The 23383-nt window shown below is 32.4% G+C and overlaps 1 protein-coding gene across 2 annotated transcripts in view; it reads right to left on the bottom strand.

Annotated features, from left to right (window-relative positions):
* Positions 1-8326: 8326 nt before the first annotated feature.
* LOC126840378 (connectin-like) overlaps positions 8327-23383 on the bottom strand; it is a 125829-nt gene continuing 110772 nt past the window's right edge. The window contains exon 3 of one of the 2 annotated variants that reach the window (XM_050576060.1): positions 8327-10226. In XM_050576060.1, the coding sequence (XP_050432017.1) occupies positions 9670-10226 (557 nt within the window). In that variant the 3' untranslated portion in view covers positions 8327-9669. The remainder of the gene's footprint in view (positions 10227-23383) is intronic. The other variant, XM_050576061.1, reaches the window with a different exon arrangement.

The raw sequence follows: 23383 nt of genomic DNA, 5'->3' as shown, positions 1-23383 counted from the left end.
TTATTATTATTATTATTATTATTATTATTATCATCATTATTATTATTATTATTTTTATTATCATTATTATTATTATATAATTATTATTATTATTTTCTTTTCTATACATACAATTTTAAATTATTGTCAACTAATTTAGTTAATGTTTTTTTTTATTTTGTTTTTAAAAATTTATTTCGGTTTTAAAAAGTTATTTATATACATGTTTTGTTTGTATTTTTTTTTTTTTTTATGTAAAACAAACACGTTATTTTCATTACAAAAATTATTTTATAATATTGTATTTAATATATTATATTTATTATTCATTTTTATCATTATTGTAATTATTAAAGTAATTGTAAAAACAAAACAAAAGTTATATGAGAACATAGATATGTATTGTATATTTTTTTAAATATATATCATTTTTTAGTATTTATTATAATTATTTATCTAATTTATTAGAAATTACTCGAGAAGAAAAAATACAAATTACATTAATATTTATACAATTGGATGTATTGTTTTATTAAAAATGTGTTGTAATTAAGAGGAACACCGTAAACAAGTGTAATATGTACTTGGGTACATTTACAATTATCAATTTTTGTTTTTAACAATTAACCAATCATTATAACAAAAAATAATATCTAGCGTCACAACTTATATAATCTGTATTATTTATTTATGTAGGAGTTGACTACATAAATGTATAATAAATAATAATAATAAAACGCATAGGATTTTAATTTATATATTGAAACCTTGAAAGGTTACGAAAATGAACTTGAACTCTTCTGCTTTTAAGATAAATTTTAATTATTGAAAAGTGAGGACACAATTATACTGTAGAGATTAAATGGAATGTTGGGTTTAAACACGTGAAATGCAAAGGAATTTGTAAGCAAATTGGGCTAATGTAAATGTAATTTTAGTTTCGATTCAGAACCGAGTTTTATTTGAATTTTAGTGTCTGTTTGCACGATTACTTTTGAACCGATTTTGTTTATACAGAAAGTCTATAGATTAACAATTTCATCCAAAAATTACTTTAAAGCACTAAAAAATGAAAACAAGTTATCCCTACTCCTTGCAAATCGATAAAAATACATTGCAAATTTACATATTTTTCAACTTAAAATTACAGCTTCTCTATAAACAATTTTTTAGTTAGTTCTAAATTTGTGTGGGATATTCTTTAGATCTATTACCGATGTAAAGTAGAAACCCGAGATATCATAAAACACTTTTCCTTAAAATAATAAAAACATTTACTTTATTTCGATTCTTATGCTGTAGTTTTTGGACTTGAAGTCTGAAAATTAAACTAATGGTAAATCTATTGTACATAACGGTATACGATTTTTTCAAAAATCTGTAGTCAAACTTAAATTATATATTATAAATATATATTCATAAGTAATCACTTACCTACGACAAAACCCCGTTGTCGTAAATAAAGTAGGTACTAAACAGTAATATTAAATTATTCAGTATTTGTATAATTAATTAAAGCAATATCAAAATCATCAATTATTTGTACAAGTTTTCCTTCTATAAATGCCATTTGGTCGTCCCCCAGATCATGCCATAAGCTGCTGATTATTCTATTAATTTAAAAAACGGCAAACTTTGCCGAACCAACAATTAAGGCATCGTTGACGGACAATCATTTTGAGACGTCGGCCAGCAATGTGCGTTGAAGAATGTGAGCAAACATTTTTCTTTTACCGACAGCAGTGCCATTTGAAAAATATCTTGATTTCGAAGTAATTCTTGAAGTCTTTCAAAATGTCAGAAATCTCCTTGTCGTAGAAAGTAAAAATTTGTATTTTTTGGCAATATTACACGTGATATAATAAATAATAAGTACCTAGTATATGTATAATAAGAAATATGTATAATAAAATAATTTATATTTGTTTGCAATATTATTCGTATTTGAAAAAAAACCACAAAACATCCAAGCATTGAAGAAAACTAACAACTGAAAATATTTGCAAAACTTAAGTATAAAAATTAAAGGTAAACAGTTTGTACCTATTGTACAAAAAACGACGAAGTGAATACAGCACTGAACTCATAATAATTCTATTGACTGCGTTTCATCAAAATTTCTTGAAACTACGAGTTTGGCAATTTGAACCATGCTTGTACATACTACAGAGTATACTATGTATACTACTAGTAGTAGTAGTAGTCTACTGCTATTACTACAAGGTAAATATTTTTCAGGTTTTTTTTGTTTTATTATCATAAATACCTTTTGTAATACACATTAGTTTAGTCATTATGAAGACTACACGTATTTCAACGTGCCCGGTATAACCGTTAGGTACTGTTAAGTCTTGGATTCTTTTTGAATAATTCAACATAATATGTTTGGTATTCTCTTGACCGGGTGAAATAGAACAAGGTGGTCTGCGAGAGAGAATCAAATTTGAACTAGGCATCATGAAAGTACAAAATCGGATCTTTCATTTTTTTTATTACCTAACGCACTGAATGATGCTAAAAAACGTACCTATATAAGTGTAAACTAGTTAAATACCAGCGTAGTACCTACCTACCTGTGGTCGATCGGAATGGCAATACCTTAAAAATCCAAGGACCGCAGAGTATAAAAGAAAAACATATTACTGGCCGGTGGCTAAAGTCGGTTTAGGTACTCTGCGAAAACAACAGTGCTGGGAAATATTGCCACCGGCCCAATAAAATAGACTAAACCCCAAAGGTCAACATTCGGTTTAACGGTGGAAATATAAATAATACATAAAACAGATACCGGTGTTTATAGTGATTGCCGCCGGTGTCGTAAAAAATGATTACAACCGTTTGACCGCCGTCCACGCCTTTGAATTCTTTCATATAATATCCATCCAATAAAAGAGACTCCGGGTAAGTATCCTCGGCAATTCGGTAAATACGATTTGGTTTGGTGCATATCTTTGTCATTTTTTGGACACACGCGACTTGCATTTTAATACATTCTGACCACGACAGCCTGAAATAGAAAAATACTGCTTGTGCTTGTCTTTCCAAACGTTAGCAAAGATTCGACACGTGGCGCACCTTAAGATATTGCTTACTTGGTAAACAATCCGGTATCTATATAAAGCCCAAAGACGCCGTCGGGTATCATCTATATTGTCGTGTTTTTTTTTTTTTACTGAAACTGCGTTTTACAGTTGAACCGTTCACGTGCTACAGTTCCCTTTTCATTGTTTACCCGACGGATAAGGTCAGACCGTGTTTCAATGATCGGTTCGGTTATAGGTTCTTCAAAGATAAACTAAAATATTCACATACATTGCCTAAGCTTTGTGTTTCTTTTCAAAACCCACTTCGAAACCTATAAAATTGTCTACTATAGTTATTTTGTCTTTATAGTGTGGGCACATTTTTGCTCAAGTGATTTTTTTTTTTTGAGGTTATCAATTCATACAGAAACCACGTCCCGAATTACCTAAGGATAATACTTTTATTACTACGTTAAAACACCAAATTCTTGATTAAAGCTCAACATTTTCAAAGGAAAACGGAAAAAATTATATTTTACTGGAAAAAATATGACAGTTGTGCTACAATAAAAAAATCCCCTAAAAATAATACAGTAAATCTGTGCTCCAAAATCTTCATTAATTATTGCTCTTTTTAAATAACCCAGAAAAATTCCTTATCAGATTACATAAAGAGCCAAATATTGTAATGTCTTTGTTTATATAGTTCAACTATATATATATATATATATATATATATATATATATATATATTGTAATATTCCAAAAAAACAGAACCGTTTGTAAATATTTGTTTTAAATCAATTTACTAATTTTTTCAGAGGAAGGATATTTTCAGTAGTTTTCATGTCCGGCATTTTATCTGTACACTACTACACTGCTTCTTCGTTTGTACTAATGGAATAAGTTCCAGGTATAGCTGTTGTTTTTGTCATGAGATAAATCGAATTGGTGTACTTAGAAAGTATTTTTCCTTAGTTACCAGATAGAATTAAAAAAATAATAATAATCATTTCTTTTCGTTAATTTAACTACAAAAACGAAGAAACGTATACATTTGACGAAGGAATTATAAGTTTTCGACGGGCTTCTGAGAAATTGTTCATCGAGAAGACAACTTTTTTTTTTCTTCTTTTGCGATCATTACGAAAAACGATTAATAAAGCGTTACTCGAAAACTTTATATATTAGATTCGTGTGTGCACAGCGGTAAGGATTTTCCTTTCCTTGTTTGTTTGCATTGTTCTAATTAAAAGAGCGCGTACGCTAACGGGAAAAAAACGGTTAGATATTTTTGTATTTAATCCGGTGGACTGTAAAAGGAAAAAAGTTTTTCTCGTTATATTCCCGGAAGGTAAATTATTGAAGAAAAAAAAAGTGCAAACTACAAACAAAATCGGATTAAACGAAAAATGAAAAAAATGAGTGGAGGATATAAACAAATTAGTTGATACAAAGCTTTTTGTTATGTCTATTGGTTTTTGTGTAACGTAGTTATTATTTGATAATAATAATTGTTATTTACTCTTCGAACGCACAAAAAAAGTTGCTGTTGCGTTCAATTTTTCATCATGATATTTAATTTTACAAAATTTAACAATATTATTACTGTTGTTTTTTTTTTTTGTTGATACGTTTACTTATAATTACTTACTATAATACAACATCTATACTACCGCGTAGGTATATTTATTTTCGAGAGAGTAAAAAAAAATATTCAACCGGCTATTGTGAATTATATATTATTATATCTGTATATTATACAAGGTCAATATGATTTGTTGACGAAGCGCATTTTCCCCGGGGCAACCGAGTGGATTACAATCAGAAAATCGCATTAAAAAATCCACGGGCAACTCGCGTTGGCATCTTTATCCCCCCAGAGTTTGGGGAACATGTTTTATTTATGCGCCGGCCAACGGTTTTATACAACAACAAAATAATATTATACAGACCAGAGAGTCCACTGGGGTAGAAGAAGAAAAATTCGGATAAATTCGGCAAAGGTCGGGCCACTGCCTTTTGCTACCGTTAAAGTATTATAACAGTCAAACTAACGCGAAAACTGGTCCTTAATTTTTTATAAATGTCTTTTAATATGCTGCGTGTTCCTGTGCAAGCATTCAGCTATAATAACATAGGTACATATTTATATTTGTTAATCATTGCTGGTTGTACACGAATGTAATAATTATCTATACATAGTAATATGAAAACGGTAGTTTTATAATAAGTACCAAACGGATTAGCTGTCGGAGAATTCGAAGAATAGTTTTTCATGATCAAAAAAAACCAATTTTCTTCTCATAGCTTGTATAAAATATCATAATGGCCACGGGAGTATAAATGCCGTTAGGAAAAATTGTTTGTGTATTTTAACTTTATAACCGAGTAAAAAAACCACCCTCAATCTGCTGCCCACGTCATCCCTGTATTTTTATATTTTTGTTTGCCCTTTGCACAAGCCCGTTAAGCCGTTAAAGGATAATTGTTGCTGACGTTTAATCTAACTGGCTCACATCACCTGCGGTCGCTGGGTCGGTCGTTGTGGAAAGGCTTCGCCGACAGACCTCGCCGGTTCTATTGGAATTCTACAACAGTTTGTATAAATAGAAAATACAATATGTGCTGTTTTAGTTTCAACGGTTTTAATCAGTCCCTGTAGAAATTCAATTATAACTGGAAGGTGTGGAGCACATTTTTTGGGTAAACGATTTAAACATGTTGTGTAACATGTAAGATTGTATCGACTAGCAATGTTTTTTCAAAAGTCTAAGTACCTAATCTGTATTATGTCCAATAGAGATTTGTTAAGAACGATCTGTTTATTTTGCTTTGTGTTTTACTATACTATACTCAATACGTATTATAGTCTTCAGAATACTGTTTTCTATTTAGATTTACAAAGTATAAGGTGATTATACACGCTTTGTAAACTGACTAGTTGTTTTTTCTGGAACTATGTGTACATTCAAAGCTTAGTACGCTACCCGATAGTTTGGTAATCCTAGTTTCTTACTCAAAAGATGTCTCGAAAAAATTCTGAATTCGGTTTTGTTGACGAATAAAAAACTTAATTTATAGTAAATTACCAAGTCATGTAGTACCAAGAAATTCTCTAAAAAACAATACAGTGTTCATTTTTAACACAATAACTATATTGAACATAAAGTACCAACAGTTGGTAACTAATTAATTATTCAACTATAAAATATTTTCTATGTCTTCCTGGTACACTATATAGGTAAAAATAAATGCTATATAATATACATTTTTAAAAATATTTTTTAATTGTTTTCTAAATTATTGAACATAATAATACAATTATTATTATCTTATTTTTTAATTTACCAGACTAAAATATAATAGATAAAGCTCTTAATTCTACCAACGGTTTTTTGAATGAAGTTTTTCGTATAAATAGAAATAATAGTGAGTGAGGAAATAGTGAGTGTAAATATAAAATAAATGTATGTTAAGATCAAACATTTCCTGTAGATCCCAATTTTTCACAAGCACAAGACTGGAGCGGTGCAAATTTAATTTAATTTTACTCCAACAGAGACCGTTGTTGTGTTGAAATCTGGTGTTAAGGACATTTTTCAGCATTTTATAGGTTGCTAGTAGAGGTATGCGATTATTAAATTTTTTTTCGTTATTTTTTATCATTTAAACTTTGATTAAATAAATTATCGTCGATGAATTGAATTTTAATTAATTAAATTGCAATTAATGGGTTAGGAAGTATATAGTAGACACCATTCGGGAACAAGCAATGGCCAAAGCAATATTGGATTTTTATGTCATAATTTATCATGATTTAGTATGGAAAGCAATAAGTATCATTGAGAAATCAAGTAATACCAAACAACGGTTAAATAAGTAAAAATAAATATTTTTCTTAGAAATGAGTTTACTGCACATGTTTGAGGATAAATTAGTATTATAATTAAGTTTTGATTTATTAATGCATACAGAAATTTAAACGGCAAGAATTATAAGCAAATACAAAACATGCTAATTGTATTTCTTATCACACGTGTGATTTAAGATCTGGGAAAGAATACTGTAAGCCACTCTTTTGGTGGGGGAGTGGGAATGGGCGATATGTAAAAATGATCGAAAACAACTGATACATATTAGTGTCAAATCAATACACTACTCAAGTCTTGGGATAAATAAATACCCGGACAACGCCGGGTAAACAGCAGCTACTTATAGTATACATAAATGTAAATTGACGACAACGTAGGGAAATTGCCTATACATGACGCCGTCAGATATTATATTGTACGTCGCGTCGCAATGGTAATAACTAATAACCTGTTGAGAAAAGTAAATTACCGTATAATATAGCATTTCGCTTAAACTGATACCAAATTCAAACGACAAAAGATGTATATTAAACTGTAATACGATTAACTGTAGCTATATTATACCCCCCAAACGGGTATAATAAGCCTGGGATAGTCGAAAATGTTGTTAGAAATACTTTCGGGTCAGACCACCGTTGCACTGTTTGCAGGTTATGTACACATTAACAGTATCGTGTTCGTTGTAAACACACCAAATGAAAAAAAAAAATAACTCAAGACAATAGAAAAAGACCTATATTTTCTTTGGCGGCGGCGGGTACATTTGTATTCTCTTTCGGCGGCCGTCGATCGTCGCCCGCTTAAACAATTCTGTGTGCATTTTTTTTGCCTAATGTGTAAAACATACCCGGCACCAACACGGTAAAGTAGTTTCTGTTTTGGAATGTGTGTGGTCGTGTGCATTTTGTCAGTTAAGTCGTCTTCGGGAAGCTCCGGCGTTTTTTTACTGTCAAACCGGCCTGTCTAATAACGTACCGCCCTCTCTGGAAGTAACAAATTATCGTTTGTCACCGGGTCGCGATGAAAAATTTTACTCTAAATATTTGCGTTGTTGGTCTTTGCGCCTTAAGATTGCATGATGAAGTAAATATTTGTTTTAATTTTATTCACTCTTGGAACTATGTTGTTAGATAAATTGACGGAGTGAACCAACAGCGGGTACAACAGCTATTCAGCGATTGGTATATATGAAATAGAATATCGTTTGATTTTTTTTCTCAGTTATAGAGTTATTTTGAACAAAGTCAATGAAAAACCTCCTAAAACGAGGAGACACACATGAGATATTAGCTGGTAGTATTTAAAAAATGGCCATCAAACACTTTGATACGAAATAAAACACAACACTAGTTCATCAATATACATTATATATACTTATACAATTTAATGAATTATTATTATTATAATATATCAATGTTTTAATTATTTTGTAATACAAAAACCAGAAAACAATGATAAAAGTAAAATGTAAGGAGTACAATACTAGAATTTTATTAGTTATGTGTATTACATTATATTATTGACGCCGGGCCGTAGTCTGTCGTTTCTTGTTTTTATCATCATATTTTGTGCTCATACAATATACATAATAAATGTATTATAAAATTTCACAAACAAATCTTAAGATTATATTTTTTAATAATAATCTTTATATTTATTTAAATATAATTTGGGTTTTAATTACTAAAAAAAAAAAGATAGTCCTTAGAATAAGAAGAAGATATTATACATAATATACGACCACAACATTAGTATTTAATAATAATAATGCGTTTAAAGTCCACGACAGCTAGTGGTCTGTCACACAAATAAACATCTTTAAAATACATTAATAATAATATATAATATAACGATATTTTTTTGGTATAGGCGTGCTTCAACTAGCGTCGCACAAAAAATAAAAAATGATCATCTACAAGTACTAAATTTATGTATAAGTAGACGGGTGGGCGATAAATTCTTAAAATTCAGATTTATGTTCTCGGTTAGATTGAAGTGTGCGTCGCTAATTTAATGTACTTAATGACTCTTGGAAATAGTTTAAGGAAAAAAAAAATAATAGTAGCTTTTTTAATACTACTTAAGTTTTTTTTACTAATTTAGTAGGAATGTATAGTGCGAAAGACATACTATTTTACTGCTATTTAGGTAAGAAGTATTTCATTAATAAGCCGTATGTACATAGCGTTATAATCAATTTTGGCCGAATCTATTTTCGGATAGGTGAAATTCATAAAGAACGTATCGACTATAATAAATGTTTTTAACGTACAGTGTACAATGTTGTCTACAGAAAGTGTTGTATTTGTGTAATTATATTATTTCATCCGAAGCGTCGTGACGGGGTTTTGCATACTTTTACATGCGATTATAGTAGGTATATCTCGTATATATCTATCGCGCCAAATCATATTTTACAAGACGTTTCGAAAATCCACACAAATATCGTTAATGTACAAGTTAAGTTCCACAATGTTCGACAGAATCCGTTAGATAAAATAAAATAAATAATAGGCTTTTGCACCGAGATTTAAATTTTTCAAAAATTCATACTTTTTTTATTTTATAGATGCTCTTACAACCTTTTTAACGACATCGATTCGTTATGAAGCGTTTACACATCACACATTGTTTGTATTTTGCTATTATCATTATTATATTATGAGTACATGCCGATGAAAACAAAAGCTACACGGCGGTGTGAGTGGGTCGAAATTAAAAGGGGAGTGTACGCCGGCCGAGTATGTGTGTGTGTGTGACTGTAAATAAAAACGACGTTGTAAATGGCACGCCTAAGGGCGTCTGCGGAAAAGGACGGCGGTGGCCCACGGCAAGGGCATCAGCAGCAGTGCAAAAGCCACAGAAGGGCCCGGAGCGGCAGCGGCCGACTTGCTTTCCCACAGCACGCGGTCCGAGTTCTGCGCGGCGTCCGGCGTGCCGTCCACGACGGCCTGTTCCTTGCCCGGACAAGTGTTCTCGTCCAAGTCGGTCACGCTGACCATTTGCGATTCGTCCAACGGCGGCGGCAGCCGGCCACCGTGTTCCTCGCCGCCGTCGACGTCCACCGTTTTGCGGTCGCCGCCCTTGCTGCCGTAGCCGCCCGTCTCCTTGCGGTCGTCCGTGTCGCTGCCGCCGCCGTCCAGTTTGTTGTCGTCGCGGCGGCTGCCCACCTTGTCGGGGCCGCCGCCGGACACCGCCGTCTGGCGTCCAGTAGCCGCGGCCGGACCGTCGGTATCGTTGATCGAGCATTTGGCGTCCATCAGTTCACGGCTTAGCTGCTCGTTGCTCGTGTCGGCCGCCACACGTTTCATCCACAACAGATTGCAGTCGCACTCGAACACGTTACCTGCTAAGCAAAACGGACATATTTAAGTTGACATAGCAATTAAAAACTATCTCAAACATTAGTAGGTAACTAGTAATAACAGCGTTTTAAAGAAAATTATAGTGTTTTTTTTTTTTATATTTGAATAACTGAAGTTATCCGTTTAACAAAATCCCTACATCCAACTCCTGGTAGTATACAACAAGTAGTTTAGACAAGGAGCTGTTGTAGATCACAAATCGTAATAAGTACTTTACGAGAGACAAAACTCATAATCAACAACAATGTCTGGTAGTAACGCGTATTATGTGACTAAGTTGTTTTGGTCAATTGACTACATTAATTATTTCAAAATCCTTTGTTCTGTTTCACGTGGGATCCAACCCTTTCCTGTACCTGCATGCAACATTAATTATGCCAGTGTAATCAGTTCTGGCCCACAACAATACGATATAATGTGGTGATTAATTATTTCTCAGCTAATATGTTCTTCTTGCGCAAGAAGTGTATAATTTTTATGGTTTAGGGTTCAAGTAGATTTTATATCTTTACTATATATTTAACCATAAGTTTGCTTAACAGTTTTTTCTAGATTAATATGTTCTGTTTCTAATACTTCAAATATTTATAAAAACTTAGATTTTGAACATTTAACTTAAACAATTATTTGAATTGAACAATATGGACATTACAAGAGCGATTGCTCGAGTGTCCTACTCTTTTTTTTTTTTTTTATCCACCACTGGTAGGTATATTGATATAATTGTATATTTTTATGATTGATCATTACTTATCTGTTAAAAATTATTATAATAGAATAATTTTGAATTACATTATAAACTGTATTGCTTTTAATAGTTTTTAAATTTTCATTTTTAAACAAAGAAAAATTATAATAATATAGAAGCTTATATTTTCTGAATGATTTTTGGCTATCTGTTTGTTTAAAGTATGGTGTCTCAAAATAAACACGTTTCCAGTTTCCACAGTACCCAGTTTCTCAGTACCCGATCATTTTTTCACCGAACGTCCGCCTTATGCGCATTTGATGAAACTTCGGTTTTTCAAGGTTTTTTTTTATTCAAACAAATATTTATCTGATTAACGTAGCCTACCGGGAAATTATTATGCAGTAAACAGCAAAACATCATTATGGTTTTGACGATATCAGCTTTGTAAATATTGGTGAAGTTTAATGTATTTTTTATAATATTATACAAATCATTAAAATTGATTACATATAAAATTATATGAAAAAAACTAAAAATAAAGGGATTGATCGCTTTCCGATCACAAAGTCTTGTGGATTTTTACAACAACTTGTATAATGGTCAAAATAAATAAATGTACTTCATTTGTGTTGTATACCTAACATCATAATGGTGGAAAGTTAATTTTCATTATCCGAACCATTTTAATAACATTCCGTATCTAGCGATACAGCTGCAAAGAAAATTTACTGTAAAATAGACTTTCTAGTGCTAACAACACAATCATCTGGTATCATACCCTTTTGTATTGTTTGTTTAAATGTATGTACATAATATGCAGGCAAGCCCAACACTTGAGTACGGGATTTCTGGCAATGACTGTCGCTATATTTCATTTGCTGCCCACCTAGCTCTGTAGTATCGCAGCGGTCCTTTATTCGACAAGGACAAGCCGTTGTTCGTTGTACAGAAATGCTTTTACCCGATTGCGAGAAAGGTAAAACGTCAGATATTATAATTTATACCTACACAGAAGCATCTATTGTGTAGCGTATCGATACTGATACAATAAGTGTAGTCCTATAATTATTATACATTTTTGACTTGGCCCATACAAGTTTTTTTGGTTTTTCACCGAAAGCGGTGAGCAACTTCTCATTGTACATTATGTTAAACAACAATAGTGCCAACGTTCTAGTCTTGTCGCCAAACATAATATTATATAATGCCCTGTCGGGTTAATTGAGCGGCTGTATAATTCCTTTAGATTGTACTGTGGTACTTATTTCTTTTCTTCTTAATTTTTTTTTTGTCCCCGACTTCGTGGAAAACGTGGCCGGTGAGTTTTAAGAAGTTTTAAACTTTATTAAGTTTTCCAAATAGGTGGTTATAATGCATAAAAGCTTTACATAAAAATAAAAGTAAAACTAAGTTTAACGACGGGGTGAAATACCTAACCTACCGCTAACGGACAGCATTCGCCAAAATGAACCGTCGCAATTTCAATATGCGTTTTCTAGCTCGTTATTTTATACACTGTCTCGCTTTTCTATACATATTAAATTTTATATACTTACCGGCCATATGGTTAGTTTTTTAATACGTTTTCGAACCTTTTAAAAGCCGGTGGACGAAGCTTTCCATTTAACTAATCCAACGTTGGCCCTTCACTACTCTTTGTGTAATTAAGGTGCAAGCAGAATATATATATATATATATACATAGATAAAGTTATTCCCACTTCCCGACCTTTCTTTCTTTTTTTTTATATATAACGCGATATACGGACGTATAAAATATTTACACGATGAAAGGAATAAATAATGAAAACATTTTTTGGAACTCTATTGGAGACATCAATACCGTTTAGCGCAAAAAAATAGGGTCATCCAATATGTTTTAAATAAATAATACCGTTTTCATGTACAACTACATTATATTTTGACACAAAAACATCAGGAATTTGTAATAACTATATGTTTTTTTTTACAAACTAAATTTTATAGTTCAGCATCTTCTCTGTACTGGAGATAAAAGAACGAATTTTAGGGGGGGGGGGGTTCGAGTGACTTCGGCTCCACGAATTTGCCTAATTAAGCCTTATAAAAACATGAGTATTTACATTGTTCTTGTACACCGTAAAAGTCCTTGTCCTACACGGGGAGTATGGTTGACGCTCAGGCAAGTAGGAAGAAGGTGACTTGCTATTTTCCTTAAAAGGAGTCCTGGATTAAAACCATGAAAACCTGCAGAATGATCATTGAGCTTGCTCGAGAATTTTTCAATTATTCTGCAAACGAACCACTAGGATTCCTGTGCTATTAGAGTGGCTAAGGAAATAGTTTCATGCTCCTCTAAAACATTCCCAGCAATTACCTCGCTGGTTAATTTATTAAATAATCAACGAGGACACCGAGAACAATAAAACACATTAACGATACAGCCATAATATAAATGATTAAAATTACTCGAAGTACATAGGCCGAAGACAGGAGGCTTTTGTGTTTCCATCGCGTTGAATAATATTATCATATAATTTAAGCGTTGGTCAATACGTTCTGCGTTTAGCTTATGTAATACATTTTTATCGCGAAAGTCTTTCTCCTGGTTTTGCTCGACTAGTTTAGTACAACGTTTTTTGCAGAACACGGGTAGTATATTTTTTCTGTCTGACCTGCGCTTTCCGAAATCGGACGTTGGTCGAAGTAATATCAATAATATTATTGATTCGCCGTGTAATTGAAAACTACTAAACTGATTTACACGTGTGAATTAAAAAAATAAAATATCTCTAATAACACAACTAGTACGTTTAGCAAACAACGGGGGTATCGGTGGAATGCTTTGCATTATTGTAATCGCATAGTTGGCCAACACATGATTGGATTAATTTAGTATTTGAACAAAATTGTATTCGACAATTTACCGAACTCTATGATTGTTGTTTCCTAACTCATGTACATGTTGGTATGGGAATGTTGAATGATTTATACGTTTATAGTATACAGCCGTTAATTATAATAAATACTGTAACAATTATAAAATATAATCAATGGTAGTACAGCGTAAGAAAAATGGAGAAATACAGTATAACTATTGAGTGTATGCTAGAATGGACATTAATTGTCTCGATCTACTTTTAGTATAAAACAAAATATATATTTTTATTATTACTTTTTAAGAGGACACTTCATGTGCACGATGACCCAGCTGCGGTTAAACCGTCTGGTCAGTTAAATTGGACCATCCTAAGCAGTTGAAATTTTGTCTTTCTTTTTGGTGTTAAATAAGCCAAAATGACTTTAACTCATAGGAAAAATAATAAAATTAAAAATAGTACCTTGAAGCTTATACAAATTAACCGGAAAATTAATTAACATGGTCGACATTTTTTAACCCTTTGTTGCCCGAACAAAGAAGAAACTAAATATCACCAAATTTGCCGAGTGTGCAATAACATAATCAATCAATCAACGGGGCTGGATCATCAAAGGCTGTTTGTAAAAGTCGTCAACGGACGTTTGTCAAACAACAACCACGTGTAGTGTGTACACAATAATATTATGTTATAATTTTGTTGAAATTATTTCCAAGCACTGCCTCGCTGTCGTTATATTTTGTTCGACGACATCAATGACACGGAGCTCGAAGACAACGGGTCAAAATCATTAAAAAAAAAAAAAAGGTAATAAAAATAGGTAACATTATATCGCAATGTTTGTTTTAATAATTAAAAAGCGCGTTGACTGTAGTGTGTATGGCAACACATTATGGCGTCGACGGTGATTGGCGTTTAAACGTCACATAGCGAGAGAAATTAATTAACCTGTTTATATGTGTGCACATAAAACTTCACGTGATATTTTTAAGTGAGCTTATTTTAATATAGCTATAAAAGCAAAAAAAAAAAAAATCGTCCCATTAAACACGCTTAAGCTCCGTTGAACACCACACAGTGGACGAGAAAAATATGGGTAATTTTTTGTTTCTGTTTTCCACGCGAGACTCTTCAACATTGTGACGTGATGTATGTAGATACTTGGTAAGAAAAATAAAAAAAAACATGAAAAGAAATATTATTTTAAGCGCGAATTCAGCGAGGAGACGCGTTAAGTGTACCTACGCGAAAGGGAAAAACGTCAATTACACGTAACACCCGTGGTATTGTAGCGTTGAAGTGTATACCGACAACAAGGAGATTTCTTTCTTTGAAGTCTATTGATTGCATTACCATAGAGTTGTTTGTGATCGTATACTGCACGCACGGTGGAACTGGAAAGCAGGTAATAAAGTTGAAATAACACAAAACATATTCTCAAGAAATAAAAACAAGCACCGATGGCTATTTTTTTATTTACACCGCCGTGTAGAACCTAGTATGATCTATAGTTTTTTTGTTTTATAGATTTTAGTTTTTTCTTAAATGTTATTTTTCTAAGGTTAGTACGGGTCAGTTAAGTTAATGCGTTTACTTTAACATTAACTTCAGTGTGCACGTATACAATTGAAGAGAACATTAGCTATCAGTAAAATATATTCCATACATGTGTTTAAAATTTGATAACTTTAATGATAACAATAAGAAATTGAGTTTGAAAAACTTAAATTATATACAAATTTCATATAAATTGTAATGTAGTACTTAGAGTTACGTAAAATTTAAAGAAAGTTTATAAATATTCACTTTTGTATAATTTGTTCACGGTCTGTACTTTGATGAAAAATTTAATTTGTAAACCTGCGCTAACAAACCTAATCAGTTATAAATAATTACCTAAGAAATTCGGAATTAATTATAGTTTTTATGTTAAATGTATTCATTATAGTATTGAAAACTACGAAAAGTTCACTGCATACATATTAAGGTTCAGATAGTTATGTTTTTTATTAAAACAAATGTATAAGAATTCGTTTACAAAAAAAAAAATACCAGTGGAGATGTGTAGGGAAAGAAAATCTAAAGCTGACTGGAACTTTTTTGGTGGACATTTTTTTTTTAAAGGTTTCAGCTATACTTGTTTTAATGAAATTTTAAAAATAAAAGATAACATGCAACAATTTTGAAACAATACATATTTAATTTGTTTTAAATAAATGATGTGACTTTGAAGTTTCAGAAAAAATTAAATGGCTTAAGAAAAACAACTTAAAAAAAAAATGATTCTGTTGATTCATTTCAAATGTCCATCTATGTTATATTGTGAGAGATTTCTCTCTTGAGGAATATGTCGGCGTTTATTATCGAAAAAATAAACTGATAAAATAATACACGTCAGGCAATATGGATTGAAATAAAGTATTGCTAAGAGTTTCCATTTGCATGTTTGGCGGAAACTCGATTGAAATGTTTTAAACATTTACACGTATAAATCGAGTTCAAAAAAATTGCGCTATACCGATTTGTACGCAGACACCGTAACCGAAGATTTTGGTTCGCTTTGAGACGATTACGAATAAGTGTATAATATTATGTACTGTAGATAAACCGTGTTCCACATTCAAATACAGCAAAGACAAACACTGGAGCATAAGCGCCCGAGATAAACCAACGAAAAATAATTGTATTCCGACAAAGGCGTGCATAGCGATTTCACACGTTCCGATATAATAATATATTGTCGGTGACAGTTATATGTATTAATGTATATAATCATTCGTTACTTAGGACACGTACATCCGACGTTGAGGTAAAAGAAGACAATAACAACAATGCCATTTCTGAAAGATGAAAGTAGCGGTAACGTTATAACAACAAAGGAAATTATCGTTTTAAATATAATAATATTATACAGTATGTCCCCCGAGAATGCCAGCAAAAGATTTGTCAATTTTTCAATTCGTCCAACTTGAAAAATGTATCCGTATTAAAATTCGAAATACACAAATTTTCAATTGTTTTTTTTTTGTAAAACAAATTTCGAATAGACACGACCCTTAGAAGTTTAGACGCCTGTAAGCTATCTACGACCAAACCTGCGTTTACCATTTATTCACTGTTTTCAAATGTCAAGAAACCGTTTCATAGATTAATATGTTTAGCATACATTATATTGACTTTTTTAATCGAGTCGCTAAAATCGTTAACGGTCTGAAGTCATCAAGTCCGAGAGAATATGTAACTTAAGTTTCAACGTTAACTCGCATTAACTCAATACTAATTGACCACGGTTGTGACGGATTATCGGTTACAGCATGCAATTATATAGTACTAGAAGCAAAGATAAATAAAAGAAGAAGAAAATTCTCTAGGGATACCCGTATATCGGCATTGGCGTTTAAGGTTTCCACTTTGAGTTTAGCTGTCATTGCGGAAGGGTAGTTGTTGTTGTTTTATTTTTTTTTGTTGCTTTCCAATTTATTTTCTATCTATATCATACCTGAAAGAGTAATGGAAATTTTACGAGGTTTCCGTGTATCATCGGTGGTCGGAGGCGATAAAGTAGCTAGACAAATAAAATAAAACCACTTGCTGCGCGCTATTGCAGTTAAAACAATTACTAATGCCTTCACCGCCGCCGCCGCCGCATAACCAACACAAACAACACACGGTCATCACGAACTTGGGTGGCGTGCACGGACGACCGACAGCACAGGGTAGGGTAATAGCAGCACGTTGCTTTGGGTCCCACGTGAAGTTAACAATGGTAACCAGTACTGCAATGGATCTAACAGGCAGTGTCTACTGTCTGGCAGCGATCATCATAAACTCGGAAGTCTCGTTAGTCGATGATATTATATACTTTGCTTACAAATTTAAGATTTTAAAAACTGTTAGAATACCGCGACGACGTATCGTCTCGTTTACGATTAAACGTCCCCGTCCGATGTCTCAAGACTAAAATATCGCATAACTGACTTTGAATTTATCAACACAATAAACGTCAATATAACTCTCGCGGTCGGTTCATTTAGATTTATTGAAATATAAAATATACGTTATAAATTTACAAGTTTTATGACTTTAATCTACACTTAAAACGCGCTCCGTGGTATGCTCAATAAATTGAAAAACCCGCATGACTATTGGGCAAGTGGTTCCAGAGCCAACCCTCTACTACAAAGATGCTCTTTTCAGTTTTATGTATATATATATATATATACACACACACTTTAAAGTCTGAACTCCTCTGTTAAGTGCTATAAATCATTAAGAATAAACTTAACAGCTGATAAATGTGTTACGAGTGTCTGTACTTCAATGGTGTTTACAATGAATTATTATATTTTGGGGTTTAATGATTTTTATCTTACAAAAAGTATGGTAATTTTATTTTATCGGACCCGGGTAATTAGTTACACTAACATAAAACATTATGTTGATGTAACAAATAAAATTTAATTTAATTTTGATACTAAATATTAAAGTTTACAATAAACTCATAATCTTCAAAAGTCTCTTGTAAAACGTGGGAAATAAAACGTTTTTTAAACTATATTGTAGTAATAGACTTTTACTAGGAGTCATGCGTTAGAAATACATTTGGCAATTAGCAGTCATAAAAAATGCATATTAAAAAGTCATTATACTCAACACTCGCTATAGCAATAAAGTTAAGAAATTGTGAAACCCGTCGTTAAAAATTTGGCAAACATTTTGTTCTATTTTTAAAAATAGAGCTCTTTTATTTTGTTTAGCTTATAAAAGTAGTGCAAAGTTTAAACATATCTTCGAGTGATGATATAATTCTCCGCCTCCGCAAATTTAAACAATACCCGTGCTTTTAATTCAACAAGCTATAACAAATTGGTGGGTAAATGATGGGTAATAATTGAAATAATGCAAGTCTTATGGCCACGATTAAGAAAATAAAAATTACAGGATGTAGTACATTTTATACTTATTATAGACGAACAATACTTAGTTGTTTATTTTATACTTTCTGTATATTAAAGGAATTTATAAATCTGAAAATTAAAATATTGGAAACATTAAAATGATTCCTATTCAAAAGATATATGAAAACCGTTATTATAATTAGTTATAAAAAAAATTAGTAATTTTTTATAAAAATAAACACGGAGCCCAATCGTTTATGCAATTTATTATCATTATAAAGAAAACTTGATTATTCCGTTAAAGTTGTTCACTGAAAAATGCGCTTCAATTTACGGACTAATGGGTTCGTTTAAAAATAAATTACAAAACTGATTTTTTTATATACATTTTTACAGCTTATTTTACATCCCATTATCGATAAATATTTTACCTGACCAAAAAAATCGCACGGTAGTATTGGCAAAAAGTTGTCGTTTGGCAAAAATAATTTTCTAACAAACAATTTACACAGCAATGGAAAAGCTCAACAAGTCAGTTACAGCCTATACTGGAAAAACAAATCGTTGTGCTATCTATGAAAATACACGGTTGCGCTGTACCCATTAAGGCGAAATAACTGGGCATCATTTTTTTTCAAATCGCTTCCCGCCTCTGTATCTATGCGACCCTTTTTTTTCTAACGATCACACGTCATAACGAATAAATGAAACGATAATTGAATAATAATCGTCGAGCAACTGTTTGGAGTTTTTTTTTATGTTCACACAAGTCTTAACGCGAGGGTGTGTTTTAAACGCTTCGGCGATTGTTGCTCGACGCGTTTGAAGTTGTTATCCGCGTCGAAGGGCGAAAGGCGTAAATCCCACCCCGACGGTAGCTGCTGGTACATAATACATATACATGCATATGTACTGGTGCGTTTAGAAGGGTGTAATGTGGAGATCAAAAAGAAACCGGCGACAGGCGCGGACGTCGGACAAAACTTCAAAAAGCCCTAAGCCCACAAAATATACATACCTTTGGGTCGGTCCTTTTCTCGGATGTTCGTCACCGAACAAAGCACGATAAACAAACAGTCTGTGCATTATACTCGTGACTCATCGCTTCGGTATAGTAACTACGGCTGCAGAGGAAGGGCTGTTTCCTTTTATATAATATACATTCAATGACGGCGACGTCGCTTCGTGATTCCTGGGGGACTCGGGCCTAGGGCATTTTTCATTTATTGCCGTTTTATTTTAGGTTTTCCAAAGGGGAGCCTAGACGACCCCGACTATTTTTCAGTACACATCGGTCGGTAATATTCGGTTAATTCGAGTCCATTACGAGGTGCTCGCCTATTATTCAGCCGATGGCGTGCGACAACGATCCTCCCTTCGCTAATATCTCTTTCTATTTGACGGTGCGATCCCTTTTGTGTGCGCTTGTTCGGGTTCGCCGTGAATGGAAGGCAGGGAGAGTAAGACGTCGGGTAAAGTCATAGTCGAATAGACGGTTCGGGACAAAAGGCGAACAGATTTTGCGCCATAAAGACCGTATAATGTGCAGCTACCGTCGTCGCAGTAATGCTAATCCTTGACAGGTACACCTCGTCGTCGTCGTCGTTACCTACCGCAAAAATACCAATGCAAAAGGATGGCACAAAGAAATAATGTCAAAAGAAACACAAATGGACAGAGAAAAGAAAATAGTAGAAAGCGAGACATTTAAATTTCACTAAGCTTCTATACTAATTATTATTATTATTATTATTTGGCAGCAGCTAAGGGTTTAGAATTGATTCACTCTAACCCCTCCCCCCCACTTGACTTTCAAGCAGAACCTAATGTAAATGTTTAAAGATAATTACCGCACACATTTTAACGTCGACCATTACGTATAAACATACTACACTAATAGAAAGCCACCAAAATTGAACAAATCAATCGCACCAATAACATTGAAACAACTCTTGGACAAAACATCATTATTAGACCTAAGATGTCAACATTTAAATGAATCATAAAAAATACTATGACATTTTAGTAAGCCTAACTAATTAACAAAAAAATACATTACTAGTAGCTAATATTATTATTATTTAGTTGTGACTCTTATTATCAATAAAGAGTATATTAGATTAGAGTAAATTACCTACTAGGTTAGGTCATTAAATAAGAGTAATAAAGTTTTCGAGTTATGCAGTGATTATTATTTTGCATTGTTAAATGTGACATTTTTAAATAACACATAAACGTATACATCAATATTATCATGTGTTATAATAGACAAATATTTGTAGTAAACGTTCACTATATTTTTGAGATATTCATTTAATCATTTGTTCAATCTTGTATGATCATTAAATTATTTGTATTAAGTTCGAACCACAAGGTATGTATGATATTTTAGGTTCTCAATGTATATGCGTTTAGGATTAATTTTAATACCATTGGGGAATTTCAGGATGGACTGTGCAATTCTACCCAAGGAAATTAAACCGAAGACGTTGCTTTTTGCCTGGAGGACACTAAACGGAGCCTTTGTCTTTTGGTGGGCGAAGATAATTCAATTTTTATCCACGACGTTTGACGAAATTTATCTAGATTATGGGACACCGCGTTAGGCGCTTCACTAATTTTTTGCGGGCAAGGGACGGGGATGTGTATTATTGACCGGCAAATAAATGTATACAGTAGGGGTAATCAAAATGCTAATCAATCGGTAATAACATATTCTATGTAATCTATGTACGTAAGTACGGGACGCATGTATAAACGCATTATGTCTAAGAAATGAAATTGCATCTCGGCCGCCTCTATCGCACCGTAGCGTCGTTATGGTTTTAGAAATTACAATGAAAGTTTATGGCTTTTGGCGGTCGAACGGAAAAGTTCACTATACCGGAAAACAGGGACAGTGCCATTCCGACGGTAGTGTATATGTAGTGTGCTCTCTCTAGCATAGAACGGTGTTAAGATAAGACCGGATTCGATATTGTCATGTTTAAATCACTCGAAAGATAACAGCTGTGCTTACACTACAGTTACAGCTCTATAGTATCGTGCTGTATACATTATAATATTATACTTCAGGATTAATATTTTATTCGCTTGACTTGCGCCTAAACTAGTATTACACTAAACGCGATACTTATGTACACCAAAAGCGCACTATGGGTCCGAGAAAATACCTGTGTGCCACTGAGGCTTGGTTGAAAAAATACATGTACACTATGCATAAAAGATAGCGACTACAGATGGGTTATCGCGAAATTAAAATTTAAAACAGCCCCTGTTGACCTTTTCCCAATGTACCGCGTTATAATAAAATGCATTCTATTGGACAGTCTTATATATTGTTGTTGTGTGCGCGACCGAGTATAAATTGATCTTTTCATGATAATAGTATTTTTTTAAAAAAGCCCATACCCGGCCGCATACGATTAAATATGTATTTTGTGCCTTTGGATACCGTCAAGGGGTACACGATTTTGTTTGTACACTTCGAACATAGCTCGTTAAGACTCGGTATAGCTAAGCGAATATTATAATATGTTGCCAAATATTTGAGAAGATATTATTTAAATTTTATTGCATTATATATTATGTCGACCTACTGCAAGCCTGAAAAGAATAATATAGTACAGCAGCATTCACAGCGTTATTAGTTTCTAGAAACCGACTGTCGTTAAACTAACCCCGCATTTCCTTCGGCTCAATTTGGCTTTTTAAATATGTTTACTAATATAACGGCTCACCCATAATGATATAACCTAATGTAACTGTATATTATAGTATAATAAGATAAGTCATTCGAGGTCGGGCAAAAATAGTATAGAATATTTGTTTAGCCGTACGTTTACTGTGTTAGTGTATAATTTTTCAAATGCACCAGCCAGATAAAAAAAAAAACATTAACTATAGTCGATAAGGGATTCAATTATTATGAAATGCTACAACCAGCTATTTTTTCTTACTTAATTCTATTAATTTAAAACTGTATTTCTTTATGTAGAATTTTGGACGTAAAGTGACCAAAGATTCCCAATAACTTAAAAATTCATTTTCTATACTACGTTTTCAACAATATTGTATTAATAGACCATCCGGTTTAACAATATTATATTTGCATGTTAAGTGAATATATATATTTTATAAACTGCGAGCAGTTTCTGTTTTCGTTGAATAAAAAGGAATAGAGGGCGAATAAAATAAATCGCTGAAAAAAGAATGTTGGGGATGTTTGTGTGGTGTCACCGAGGTTTGACAGATATATTTGAAAATAATAATAGTTTCAAATAATTGTCATAACATTTTTTATATATTAGGAAATCATGTAGGTGTATTTCAATAACATAGGTATATTTAAATATCTTTTTATTTTTAGTTATATAAATTTAATAATTATATAAAAAGTGATTTATTAGTGAATTTGAACAATTTTTAAACGATTGTGTGAGAAGATCACCTTAGATTAAAAAAAAATTAAAGGCTGAAAAAATGCTATTTCTTAAATTTTTTTTATTTTTAATGCGCAATGCAGTTGACGCGCTAGCAATATTTTCATATAAAAAATAATTGTGTACTCTGTTTTACGTTTTTATTATTATTTTTTTTATTGAAACTTGTTTTCATACTGTTAAACGAGGTTTGTTGCGACGATTAAACGTTCGAAACTTTATTCAAAACAAAACGAGGTGAAAAAGTTTTAAA

This window comes from Adelges cooleyi, unplaced genomic scaffold (assembly GCF_023614345.1).
Source record: "Adelges cooleyi isolate 19-005CV unplaced genomic scaffold, UGA_ACOO_1.1 ACOO_flye_CR_arks_rails_tigmint_CR_PRNA_376, whole genome shotgun sequence".
Lineage (NCBI taxonomy): Eukaryota > Metazoa > Arthropoda > Insecta > Hemiptera > Adelgidae > Adelges > Adelges cooleyi.
This window is presented reverse-complemented; position numbering and strand designations above follow the sequence as displayed.